This window comes from Nerophis ophidion, linkage group LG11 (genome assembly GCF_033978795.1).
Source record: "Nerophis ophidion isolate RoL-2023_Sa linkage group LG11, RoL_Noph_v1.0, whole genome shotgun sequence".
Lineage (NCBI taxonomy): Eukaryota > Metazoa > Chordata > Actinopteri > Syngnathiformes > Syngnathidae > Nerophis > Nerophis ophidion.
Genome location: NC_084621.1, coordinates 5,037,248 through 5,051,252, shown reverse-complemented (window position 1 = coordinate 5,051,252; position 14,005 = coordinate 5,037,248). Strand labels below are relative to the sequence as shown.

Genomic DNA, 14,005 nt, shown 5'->3' with positions numbered 1-14,005 from the left:
AGCAATACGTACCCACTCTCCTGCTAAGCCAGTGCTGATCTTTGTCTCATCCCGACGTCAAACTCGACTGACAGCCCTGGACCTCATTGCATACTTGGCAACCGAAGACAACCCCAAACAATGGCTACATCAGGATGAGAGAGAAGTACTGTCTATGATACATTGATCAGTGATGCCACAGCTCATCCATGCATGCCTTATTTAATTACTGTACTTTCCAGGCTATAGAGCGCCCTGGTATTTAAGACGCAGCCAACAAATTTTACAATAAAAAAATGCTTTTACATATATTAGCCACACCGGACTATAAGTCCCATAGGAAATATACAATACAAAATATTTTGTAAAAGTTTATATACATACCCTAATTCAGGGGTCGGGAACCTTTTTGGCTGAGAGAGCCATGAAGGCCAAATATTTCAAAATGTATTTCCGTGAGAGCCGTATAATATTTTTTAAACACTGAATACAACTAAATGCGTGCATTTTTAAGTAAGACCTGTCATTTCTTTGTGTTCGTGTTCTGTTTAGTTATGTTCTGTTTTGTTTTTGACTCCATTAGTTCCTGTTTTTGCGCACCCTGGTTTGTTTTTGTTTCCATGACTACCAATCAGTTCAACTGTTTTCACGACTCACACACCTGATTCACTTGAACTCATGTACCTGTTGTCAATCACCACGTCACCATTTAAGCCTGCAGTTGCCAGGCAGTCAGCCTGGCGACATCACCTTCTACTCACCCTCTATCACCTCCTACACACCTATGTTATCCATGCCGATGATCCATGCTCTTTCTTGGTCCAAGTAAGTTTTTCATGCCATAGTTTGTAAGTTTTTTTTTTATGTTCATAGTTCTCCCACTGTGCGAGTTTTAGTTTTCATAGCCAAGTTTTTAACCTCCACTGAGAGCGCCTTTTGTTTATACCCTTTGTTTTTGTAATATTTTTGAGTTAAGATTAAAGATGTCATTACCTTCACGCCATGTCCGTTCCAACATTTTTAGAGTATAATAAGTCTCTTATTCTTTTTAATAACATTGTTATTTTAAATTGAACCAATAATACATTTTATACTTCTTACCATTATTGCGACATCTTGGACAGGTGCGATTGAAAAGGGATGGTTGGATTAAAATGCATGAGAATGTTTTATAATTTGAACGTTATTTTTAACACTGTGATTACCATCGTAATTATTAATTACTTATCGTGTTAAGCAATGTCAGCTAAGATTTATCTGAGAGCCAGATGCAGTCATCAAAAGAGCCACATCTGGCTCTCCCTAGCCCTGCCCTAATTGTTTCCAAATGGTGCCTGTCACTCGGCAGTAAAACGGGGGATCAAACAAAACAGAAGTCATCAATATGAACCCATTAGCTGCGGAAGCTAGCTCTCCAATCAGCTAAACAGACTCAACTCCACAGTGAAGTCTTGGTAAATTTACGAAACGGAAAATACATAAAAATTATATATTAATTAATAATACTCACACAGACACCTGTAAACGTCTGCTTGCTTGATAACATTACAATAGCACGTACAAATATGCATGAAAACGACTGCAGACATGAATTGTTTTAGTTATATTGTAAAACGTATTTACACATGGCAAGACGAATGAAGAATCATTTCAAACGGAAATGTTATGGACAAATAGACAAAACTGGACTTATGCTTCCGATTTAAGGCACGAAACAGGAAGTACATTTTCAACACGCAGCACCTGCAATGAGGGAACTCGTCCGAAAGATGGCGCCATAGCACAAACAATAACACACATTGTCAGTGTCTGGTAGTGTTATATAAAAAATATTTGTTGAATACAAAATATTATGGACTTCAGAGAAGAAAAATACATAAATTAGCCGCGACCTTTTATAAGCCACAGGATAAAAACTGTCTGTTAAATACAAAATATAAAGGCCGTTAGCATTGTTTTCGGAACTTATAATTTTAGTGCATCATGAGAAAAAATTGTCATGGAAGTGGTTTCTGCTGACAGGCCAATTGGTGTTAGGGTTGTGCTTTTCCAATTTACACGCAGTCTTCTGGGTTTGGGGCCTGTATGAAGGCTTAGAGTTTGTTTGCCTAACAGCTTAGTCAGAAAAAACCTAAAGACCTAAACACCTCCAAATTTGGTACTGAAAACTGCAACTAAGATACAAGATACAATCGAACAGCTTGTGTGTGATAAGTACAATACTTACAGTATAAACTCCTGTAGGGCGCAACAAAAGACTAGATTCAGCGTAATGGCAAGACTCCTCCCCGAATAGGCTACACAAGTTAGCCTATACAGTACTTCCATCTAACATCTTGAAATTGCAATTGAAAGCAAAGTCTGTTATATAACAATGAGAGTCAGAAGTGTAAGAAAACAATATGTAACAACTGGACAGCACAGTTATGTTTATCAGTTAAATGTTAAATGAAAAAAAAAAATGTCATCATAAATCAAATTAACATTTATCAACACATGAACACACAAAAGTACCGAAAATTTGAACAGTTGAGATCCGCTATCAATTCCTAGGACTGGGGATTGGTACTGTATCGATTCACATTGCAATAGTACCCATACTTACTTGTGTGTGAGCTTTCTGTGTATGAAATCGTTCTTGTCTCCCAGCATTGTCTTCAGTATTCATGGTTTCACTTTGGCTTTCAGTTATTTTTTATTGGGTTCATGTCTTTAGATTGAGGACATCATCGCCACAGTACGAGATTCTAACTTGAAGCTAACCCTGGCCTTTGGAATCGGGATGCACCACGCTGGCTTGCACGAGCGAGACAGGAGGACCGTGGAGGAACTCTTTGTCAACTGCAAGATCCAGGTACAACCTTACTATGTTTGCACCAGGTTTGATTTAAAAACTCAATCACAAAGTGATTTTTTTAGTTTTTACTGTTGTACATTATATTTATTTATTAAGTGTTCACTATTGTCTTTGGATCTCAGTTATAATCCTGTCTTTTTTCAGGTTTTGATTGCAACAAGCACTCTGGCTTGGGGAGTAAACTTTCCTGCTCATCTGGTGGTTGTTAAAGGAACTGAATACTACGATGGAAAAACAAGACGATACGTGGACTACCCCATAACAGGTTTGTGCAGCTTGGATTGATTGATTGATTGAAACTTTTATTAGTAGATTGCACAGTACAGTACATATTCAGCCCTTTGAGACACTAGTGATTTAGGGCAATATAAGTAAACATTTATTGATTGATTGATTGACATTCCGTACAATTGACCACTAAATGGTAACACCCGAATAAGTTTTTCAACTTGTTTAAGTCGGGGTCCACATTAATCAATTAATGGTAAGTGCTTAAGTTTGTCATCTTTGTATGTTAGACTTAAACTTACTTTATTGTCATTCAAATTTGAACTTTACAGTACAGCTAGGAACCACTTTTCGTTGAATTAGCTCGTGGTTGTGCAGAATAAAAGAGCAATAAGGTGCAGAGTCTTTGCATTTACAAAAGAAGGTGTAGATATGAATAGATTACTGTACAGATAAATATGATGCACTTTTGCATATGCATCCATGTTTACGGATGTATGTTATATTGTCTTTATAGTCCAGCGAGTTAATTAAAAGGAATTTATTATTATTATTATTATTTTTATTATTACACCTGTGTACACGTGCTATTAAAGGTACACACCCGTTTTATAAAGTTGTTTAAGTTCTTAAATGTTTCACGTAAAAAGGAAGGACATGATTGGCCGAGATATATGCTACATAGTAGGGCTGGGCGATAAAACGATAACGATATATATCGCGATAGACATGTGATCGATATCAATAGAAAATGGGGTCGATAGAACGTTCGATCATTTCACTGAGTTCTGTTCGAAAAAAATAGTAAGAAACGCAGAGCCGGAACCGCACGGCATTCTAGGGGGTGTAGGCAAAGGAAGGGCTTTAGCCTCTCGACCTATCACGAACCGCAAGGCATTCTGGGAAATGCTAAAAGAGAAAAAAAAAAGCAACAATTGATTGATACTTTTATTAGTAGATTGCACAGTTCAGTACATATTCCGTACAATTGACCGCTAAATGGTAACACCTGGATACGTTTTTCAACTTGTTTAAGTCGGGGTCCACGTTAATCAACGAAACGGGAATGTGAGTGCGGCCGCACGAGAGGAAATTGTAAATAAAAAAGGAAACGTCACGTCACCAGTTTGGCAGTATTTTGGATTGTTTAAGTCCGATACGAATCAAAGTAATACTGTCTGCAAACTTTGCAAGGTCGTAGTCCCGACCAAGTCGTGGAACACGACAAACTTATTTTACCACCCGCTGAAGTACAGCAGCAAACAGCCACAACATCAGCCGGTGCAAGTGGAACATCACCCAAGCGGCAACAACAGACCACCGTCGAGAGGAACTCGGCAGCAGTGCCATACGACAAAAATTCAAAACATTATAAATAAATAAGGGATGCAGGGGTGTAACAATTAGCATAGTTGAGAAGTCTGGGTAAGCATTTATTTAATGTCAATATTTGCACATCGACCACTATGTTCATTTATTTGACTGTTTTTCTTAATGCTGACCTCGTTCTAAAGGTTAAAGGTTATATTTAAAATAAAAGTATTGAAATTCAGCCTTTTTTCTCCTGGTCTTTATTTAGAATAGTTTTTTTTTATCGATAATTATCGATATCGACTGATATGAAACACTTATATCGTGATAATTTTTTTAGTCACATCGCCCCAGCCCTACTACATAGTTTTATTGCAGCTGCAAGTACTTTGACAATATTACAGTCTTGAATATTGTATATTCTTACACACTTTGTTCGACAGTGCTGTTTCACATGCAACTTCCAACAATGACCCTGACTATATTTGCGTAGGTAGCAGAGGTCCAAGTCAAAGGTCTACCTGTTCTGCTTTAGTACTGTGCCACACACTTCCAGTCTAAAGTTGAAGATATCTATCGAAGCAGGAATCGTTATGGTTTCAAATGATATAGTGTGAGGATAATTACATTTGACTGATTCTTTTGTTGTTGTCACTCATACTACGTCTATTAGATAGATTAGATAGTACTTTATTTATTCCGTCAGGAGAGTTCCTTCAGGAAAATTAAAATTTTCAGCACAATCCCATTCAAGTTTAGACAAACATTGCAGGGTGACAGAACAGGATCGCTGACGAGTCTGCCGGCTTCCAGCGCCCCTTACAAAAAAGATGACATACAGGTAAACAAAGGGGGGGAGGGGGGGAGAAAAAAATAGAAGATTAAAATAAAATGTAAAAAATCGGTCTTTGCCTGGGCCCTGGAGAGGGGGTGCAGACTGAGGCCAAGGGAAAAAAACAAATACATTAAAAAAATAAAAAAAACAACTCATAACCATGGTACACATCCCTCTTCCATGTGTGTAAGAGGGAGACATCAAACATCAAAGAACACAGAGGACATTAAAGACATTAAAGCAGCAGATACAAGCAGACACTTCTACATACAGCTATGAATAAAAAGTAAAAGAAACATATCCACTGTGGTGGCCTCTGCGGTGTTCCACGCCATCGTCTGCTGGGGTGGAGGGAGCATGGTCAGAGACAGGAGCAGACCCAACAAAGCAACCAAGACAGCCGACTCCACTCTCGGCCAGTGTCCAGTCCGCATGGATGAGCGAGGATACGTCCAAGGTGACTGAGGTGTCCGACACCTGCTCACCCAGCCAAGACACCGCGAAGCCTCTCCGTCCCAGTGCTCAGTGCTAGCTCCGCAGCCCTGTCCCCTCATCCGGATCTCCTCCAGTCCCTCCAAACCGACTCTGGTGTGGCAGACACCCAGCAGCTGGTCTCCATGGCCAAAAGGCTCCCGGGAGGCAGATCCAGAGGTCCACAAAAAAAGCACCACAGAGGTCACGAAAGTGCCACCCCTTGTCACACAGTCCCAAAGGGTCCCGGACCAAAAGGCAAAAAAATATAATAAGACATGAAAACAAGAGGGAAACACAAAAGGATGACACAGGAGCACAGAGCTCCTGCCTACAGCAGCCACTACAGCAGCGCCATCTTGAAAGAAAAAATAAATAAATAAATAAAAATTATACCGGTCCTGTAAATCAGAGGACAGTTCTGCATTCTTGCTGTCAGATGTGACAGCTCACATGGCAGTGGGATGTATTACAAATGTAACAGGGTATCAGCGGATCCTTAAAAAGTCTTAAATTCATGTGTCTAAAATTAAGTAAGGCCTTAAAAAGTATTACATTTATTAGAAATTCCTAAGATGGTCTTAAATTCAGTACTCAATGGTCTTAAATTGTCGGGTCAGTTTTTTGTTTTTTTTCTCCGGGGCACGTCTTTGAGTAAAAGTGAGTGATTTCAGTGTCAGTCGCGGGCATATTTGTGTCGCGCGCAGACTCCTTCCTTTCTTCCTCGCGTCCCGTCCCGCCTTTCAGTCAGCATGGAGAAATGCAAGTTTTGCGAGCGTTGGCTGGAGGACAGCCGGTTTAAAAGATGGCTTAAGCCCGTTGCCAATCCCGAGGAGGCCAGGTGCATACTTTGTAAGAGGGATTTTAAACTTGGCACCATGGGAATTAGAGCGGTCGAATCGCACATGCAGTGCGGTAAGCATAAAATCGCGGCAGAGAGCCAAAAACGAACACCGGGCATCTCTTCAGTTCTGCGTGGGTCCAGCGCCAACGCACCCCCAGCTAGCAACAACTGGCGCTAGCAGCACTGACCTGACACTAATCTTCGGCGGGAGAGCAACATTAAAATCCGAGGTGTTATGGACCCAAGTGTCGGAGTTCAAGTACCTAGGAGTCTTGTTCACGAGTGAGGGAAGAGTGGATCGTGAGATCGACAGGCGGATCGGTGCGGCGTCTTCAGTAATGCGGACATTGTACCGATCCGTTGTGGTGAAGAAGGAGCTGAGCCGGAAGGCAAAGCTCTCAATTTACCGGTCGATCTACGTTCCCATCCTCACCTATGGTCATGAGCTTTGGGTCATGACCGAAAGGATAAGATCACGGGTACAAGCGGCCCAAATGAGTTTCCTCCGCCGTGTGGCGGGGCTCTCCCTTAGAGATAGGGTGAGAAGCTCTGCCATCCGGGAGGAACTCAAAGTAAAGCCGCTGCTCCTCCACATGGAGAGGAGCCAGATGAGGTGGTTCGGGCATCTGGTCAGGATGCCACCCGAACGCCTCCCGAGGGAGGTGTTTAGGGCACGTCCAACCGGTAGGAGGCCACGGGGAAGACCCAGGACACGTTGGGAAGACTATGTCTCCCGGCTGGCCTGGGAACGCCTCGGGATCCCCCGGGAAGAGCTAGACGAAGTGGCTGGGGAGAGGGAAGTCTGGGTTTCCCTGCTTAGGCTGTTGCCCCCGCGACCCGACCTCGGATAAGCGGAAGATGATGGATGGTGTTATGGATCTTGCACACTGTGGGGAAACATCAATTCTAGGTATGGCGTAGTGGGTAGAGCGGCCGTGCCAGAAACCTGAGGGTTGCAGGTTCGCTTCCCACCTTTGGACATCAAAGTCGCTGCCGTTGTGTCCTTGGGCAGGACACTTCACCCTTTGCCCCCGGTGCCGCTCACACCGGTGAATAAATGATGAATGAATGATTGGTGGTGGTCGGAGGGGCCGCAGGCGCAAACTGGCAGCCACGCTTCCGTCAGTCTACCCCAGGGCAGCTGTGGCTACTGAGGTAGCTTACCACCACCAGGTGTGAATGAATGATGGGTTCCCAATTCTCTGTGAGCGCTTTGAGTATCTAATAATAGAAAAGCGCGATATAAATCTAATCCATTATTATTATTATTATTATTCTACACCTCAAATGACGGGATTGGCGATCTTTTTCGTGCGATGTTTCCTGATTCTCAGGTTGCTAATACATTTTCCTGCGGAAAGGATAAAACAGCATATATTACGAGACACGGAGTAGCACCTCACATCCTAAACCTGCTCTTCGACCAAGTCAACGGCACTCGGTATCTGTTAATGAAATGTAATTTATTTTTACCCTCACCTCGGTTATTACGTTTTTATTGGTGTTGGTTTGTTTGTTTTAGATGTCAAAGTTTTTGGATCTCTCAAGATTTTTGATAAGCTGTTTGGCAGAGTGGTGCTTATCAGTTTGTTTATTAATAAACATCCATCCATCCATCCATCTTCTTCCGCTTATCCGAGGTCGGGTCGCGGGGGCAGCAGCCTAAGCAGGGAAGCCCAGACTTCCCTTTCCCCAGCCACTTCGTCTAGCTCTTCCCGGGGGATCCCGAGGCGTTCTCAGGCCAGCCGGGAGACATAGTCTTCCCAACGTGTCCTGGGTCTTCCCCGTGGCCTCCTACCGGTTGGACGTGCCCTAAACACCTCCTTAGGGAGGCGTTCGGGTGGCATCCTGACCAGATGCCCGAATCACCTCATCTGGCTCCTCTCGATGTGGAGGAGCAGCGGCTTTACTTTGAGTTCCTCCAGGATGGCAGAGCTTCTCACCCTATCTCTAAGGGAGAGCCCCGCCACACGGCGGAGGAAACTCATTTCGGCCGCTTGTACCCGTGATCTTATCCTTTCGGTCATGACCCAAAGCTCATGACCATAGGTGAGGATGGGAACGTAGATCGACCGGTAAATTGAGAGCTTTGCCTTCCGGCTCAGCTCCTTCTTCACCACAACGGATCGGTACAACGTCCGCATTACTGAAGACGCCGCACCGATCCGCCTGTCGATCTCACGATCCACTCTTCCCCCACTCGTGAACAAGACTCCTAGGTACTTGAACTCCTCCACTTGGGGCAGGGTCTCCTCCCCAACCCGGAGATGGCATTCCACCCTTTTCCGGTCGAGAACCATAATAAACATACAAAAAGTAAACTTGACTGATTGTCATTGAGGTTGTAGTACTGTGGGATTCCCAACCATTGCTTATACTTATATATCTTTTATTATTTTTTTCGGCCTTAAATTTCATTCAAGGCGGCATTAAAAAGGTCTTGAAAAGTCTTAAATTTGACTTGCTGAAACCTGCAGATACCCTGTGTAATAAACCAATGTTTATCTTCATAAAACAATTGATTTGGAAGCAATACATTCCTGTACTGTGTTTATGGAGTCAGACTGTAGACCTGAGGTGTTTCAATTTTTTGTTCAGATGTTTTGCAGATGATGGGCCGAGCAGGTCGCCCTCAGTTTGATGACCAGGGCAAAGCAGTTATTCTTGTCCATGACATCAAAAAAGATTTCTACAAGAAATTTCTTTACGAGCCTTTCCCAGTGGAGTCCAGGTGAGTAATCTTGATTTTTTTACTGTTTATCTTGGCAAGGGATTTTCTTGGCCAGTGTTTCTGAAATAGTGCGTTTGGAAGCCCTGGGGCGTCGTGAGAGGCAGGAAAGATTTTTTATTTATTTACAACACTCTAGTATTTATACGTGATACACAAGCCTGCAGCTAGGTGGCAGCAGTATTCAATCTAAACAACAGGCTCCCTGTTTCTGTTGTAGTTAGTAATCAGTAATAGAGAAGCACAGCGCTAAAGGATGTGAAGAGATGGATTGTGGATTGTTCTTCTTGTACTTGAGCTAATGTGATCAAATATCTCCCTTGGGGATCAATGGTCTGTCGAAGCCTAAGAGAAGTTTTTTTATAGGAATGAAAAGAGAAAAGGATTCCTTGGCAGACTATAGAACAAATTTAACTCGTTACAGGTAGATAAATGATTATTGTCAAGTTTTCAATAGTAATTCATATCAGATGGGTCACCAAAAAAAACATTCTGTCCCCCTTGGGCGTTATGAAAATAATTGAGATGAACTGCCAAACAATCATATTTAAATTCATATTAATCTGCACTTCTCTTTAGTACTGTGAGTAAAGGAGGTAAGAATAATACATTTATGTACAAGATTGTATATTATCTGAACATGCAGTTTGTCAAGTATTTGTTAAAAAGACAGTTTTATTTCTTAACACATTTTGATGTAATTGATAAAACCGCCTCCTTACGGCTCATAACTTTTTTCATTTTGGAATTAAGTAAATCTTAATGTGAATGTTTGACTTTAAATTATTGTATCTGCACTATATAGATCAGGGGTGCCCAGACTTTTTCTGCAGGCGAGCTACTTTTCAATTGACCAACTCGAGGGGATCTACCTCATTTATATATATCATTTATATTTATTTATTTATGAAAGAGACATTTTTGTAAACAAGTTAAATGTGTTTAATGATAATAGAGGCATGTGTAACACATGTAGATGTCTTTCTTTCACAAAGACAAGAATATAAGTTGCTGTATTACCTGATTCTGATGACTTGCATTGATTTGAATCAGACAGTAATGATGATAACGCCCACATTTTCAAACGAAGGAGAAAAAAAGTTGTCCTTCCTGTACAATACCACATGAAAGTGGTTGGTTTTTGGCATCTAATTCATCCAGCTTCCATACACTTTACAAGAAAAACATTGGCGGCAAATTCCGTAGCTTGCTTGATTGACATTCACGGCACCCGAGGGTCTTGTGAGATGACGCTGGCTGCTGCCAGTTCATTATTATGAAAAAATGACAGAGAGGAAGGCGAGAAACACTTTTTATTTCAACAGACTTTCGCGCCGTCCCTTCCGTCAAAACTCTAAAGGCCGACTGCACATTTCCTATCTTCACAATAAAAGCCCTGCTTCATGCTGCCTGCGCTAACAAAATAAGAGTCTCGGAAAGCTGGCGTGCACAAGTGATGTGCACGCCAGCTTTCTGAGGGACCGCTTGTGCACGCCAGTTTTCCGAGACTCTGTATTTAGTTAGCGCAGGCAGCATGAAGCAGGGCTTTTATTGTGAAGATAGGAAATGTGCAGTCGGCCTTTAGAGTTTTGACGGAAGGTACGGCGCGAGAGTCTGTTGAAATAAAAAGTGTTTCTCGCCTTCCTCTCTGTCATTTTTTCATAATAATGAACTGGCAGCAGCCAGCGTCATCTCACAAGACCCTCGGGTGCCGTGAATGTCAATCAAGCAAGCTACGGAATTTGCCGCCAATGTTTTTCTTGTAAAGTGTATGGAAGCTGGATGAATTAGATGCCAAAAACCAACCACTTTCATGTGGTATTGTACAGAAAGGACAACTTTTTTTTCTCCTCCATTTGAAAATGTGGGCGTTATCATCATTACTGTCTGATTCCAATCAATGCAAGTCATCAGAATCAGGTAATACACCAACTTATATTCTTGTCTTTGTGAAAGAAAGACATCTATGTGTTACACATGCTTGTATTATCATTAAACACATTTAACTTGTTTACAAAAATGTCTCTTTCATAAATAAATAAATATAAATGATATATATAAATGAGGTAGATCCCCTCGAGTTGGTCAATTGAAAAGTAGCTCGCCTGCAGAAAAAGTGTGGGCACCCCTGAAATAGATCATATAAACAAGGCTTACTGTGAAAGGTAGCAACTGATTTATTATTGTTTTCTGTAGCCTCCTCAGTGTGTTGTCAGACCACCTGAATGCTGAGATTGCTGCTGGAACCATTTTGTCAAAGCAGGATGCAATGGACTACATCACCTGGACGTACTTTTTCAGACGATTGGTGATGAACCCCAGGTCAGGATCTGATACATACATCACACACTGTTTGCAACAGCCACAACTGTTACTCATAAAATTAAAATCAAAACATTACTACTAAACTCATGCGCTGCCCTTGCCGTTTATTACAACCTGTGCTGATCATCGCTGCCTGTTTGCAATACATTTCTAGTTGTTTTGCCAACCATTATTCCCACCCTCACCATATTGTGTATTTAATTGACTACATATTTTGGGCTGTATTTCCTCTTTAATCGGATGTATGAGTGTGATGTGTTTGCATCATGTTAACTCATTTAGCCTTTTATATTGAATGTATAGATCCATCCATCCATCTTCTTCCGCTTATCCGAGGTCGGGTCGCGGGGGCAACAGCCTAAGCAGGGAAACCCAGACTTCCCTCTCCCCAGCCACTTCGTCTAGCTCTTCCCGGGGGATCCCGAGGCGTTCCCAGGCCAGCCGGGAGACATAGTCTTCCCAACGTGTCCTGGGTCTTCCCCGTGGCCTCCTACCGGTTGGACATGCCCTAAACACCTCCCTAGGGAGGCGTTCAGGTGGCATCCTAACCAGATGCCCGAACCACCTCATCTGGCTCCTCTCGATGTGAAGGAGCAGCGGCTTTACTTTGAGTTCCTCCCGGATGGCAGAGCTTCTCACCCTATCTCTAAGGGAGAGCCCCGCCACACGGCGGAGGAAACTCATTTCAGCCGCTTGTACCCGTGATCTTATCCTTTCGGTCATGACCCAAAGCTCATGACCATAGGTGAGGATGGGAACGTAGATCGACCGGTAAATTGAGAGCTTTGCCTTCCGGCTCAGCTCCTTCTTCACCACAACGGATCGGTACAATGTCCGCATTACTGAAGACGCCGCACCGATCCGCCTGTCGATCTCACGATCCACTCTTCCCTCACTCGTGAACAAGACTCCTCGGTACTTGAACTCCTCCACTTGGGGCAGGGTCTCCTCCCCAACCCGGAGATGGCATTCCACCCTTTTCCGGGCGAGAACGAATGTTCAGATCCCCCAACCTAATCTATATATTTTAATTTGGTTGCTTTGATTCCCCCTTGAATGACACAAAGACTGTGTTTTCCCACATGCTTCGCGGTATGCACCGGCCCTCTCAAGCATGTCAAGTAAATTGTATTTTCTGTCGTGCTAAAATCCTTGCAAAGGGAATTTCACCATGATTATCATAGGAATTGAGTCTTGACTTTGTCCTTTTATTTAACTAAAGAAATAGCCTTATATAATGTATCATATTTACATGACAGTATCCAATATCTGTTTTTGTACAGTTTAACAATTCTCTATCATGCACGTTAAAGCATGCTGCAACAGACGGTTTCAATACACACTTTAAACAATTGTTCAGTTTTATTTAGTTAAGTTTCAGTTCCTCAATATATAGCTGACATTGTTTATATCACTTAGAAGTACGCTGCATTTTTATCCAAGTTGTAAAGTGAGGTCTGGTTGCGGGAATAACTTTTATTTCATATCCATTTTCTACCGCTTATTCCCTTTCGGAGTCGCGGGGGGCGCTGGCGCCTATCTCAGCTACAATCGAGCGGAAGGCGGGGTACACCCTGGACAAGTCGCCACCTCATCGCAGGGCCAACACAGATAGACAGACAACATTCACACACTAGGGCCAATTTAGTGTTGCCAATCAACCTATCCCCAGGTGCATGTCTTTGGAAGTGGGAGGAAGCCGAAGTACCCGGAGGGAACCCACGCAGTCACGGGGAGAACATTCAAACTCCACACAGAAAGATCCCGAGCCTGGATTTGAACCCAGGACTGCAGGACCTTCGTATTGTGAGGCAGACGCACTAACCCCTCTGCCACCGTGAAGCCCTATATGAATATATATGAATCTTTATTCATGTGTCCATATTTTGAAACTTCTAATTAAATAATGGATAAATAAAGAAGCATGTGCGATCAAAATAAATAGAGTGATTAATATGCATTTATACGTCAGTATTGCGGTAATTTTTTGGGTTAAATCACATGCGTTGATGTAGTTGGCAGCCCTATTTGCAACCCTTTTTTTGCTAATGAGCACAATTTTTTTTCTTTCCTATGTATCTGAGCTACTGTGTGGAACAATTCCCTTATGGATCAATAACGTTTGTCTAAGTTAATCACGCCGCTTAATCACAATTGAATACATTAAATTAGGTCTTTGTATTTGTCATGAGCCTTAATGACAGTTTTTGGATGTGATGTTTGTCCTGTGCACGGTGTTATTTATTTTCTTGCGCTGTTTATTGTTTCCACTTCCTGTGTGCTTTCATTTCCTGTCACTGCACCTCTGGCCAAAGCGATGTCTCCCTCACCTAATTGGCAATCAGGCTGCTTTATATGCCAGCCCTGTCCTTACACGGCGGTTGGATCATTTCATTGTGTCGTGGTTTTCTGCAACTTCTGCTACAC

At 42.5% G+C, this 14,005-nt stretch overlaps 1 protein-coding gene across 1 annotated transcript in view; it reads left to right on the top strand.

Moving 5' to 3' along the window:
* ascc3 (activating signal cointegrator 1 complex subunit 3) overlaps nucleotides 1-14,005 on the top strand; it is a 165,214-nt gene that overhangs the window by 127,690 nt on the left and 23,519 nt on the right. The window contains exons 30-34 of the mRNA XM_061914964.1: nucleotides 3-145; nucleotides 2,696-2,833; nucleotides 2,981-3,101; nucleotides 9,124-9,256; nucleotides 11,450-11,575. Coding sequence (XP_061770948.1) covers nucleotides 3-145; nucleotides 2,696-2,833; nucleotides 2,981-3,101; nucleotides 9,124-9,256; nucleotides 11,450-11,575 — 661 coding nt within the window. The remainder of the gene's footprint in view (nucleotides 1-2; nucleotides 146-2,695; nucleotides 2,834-2,980; nucleotides 3,102-9,123; nucleotides 9,257-11,449; nucleotides 11,576-14,005) is intronic.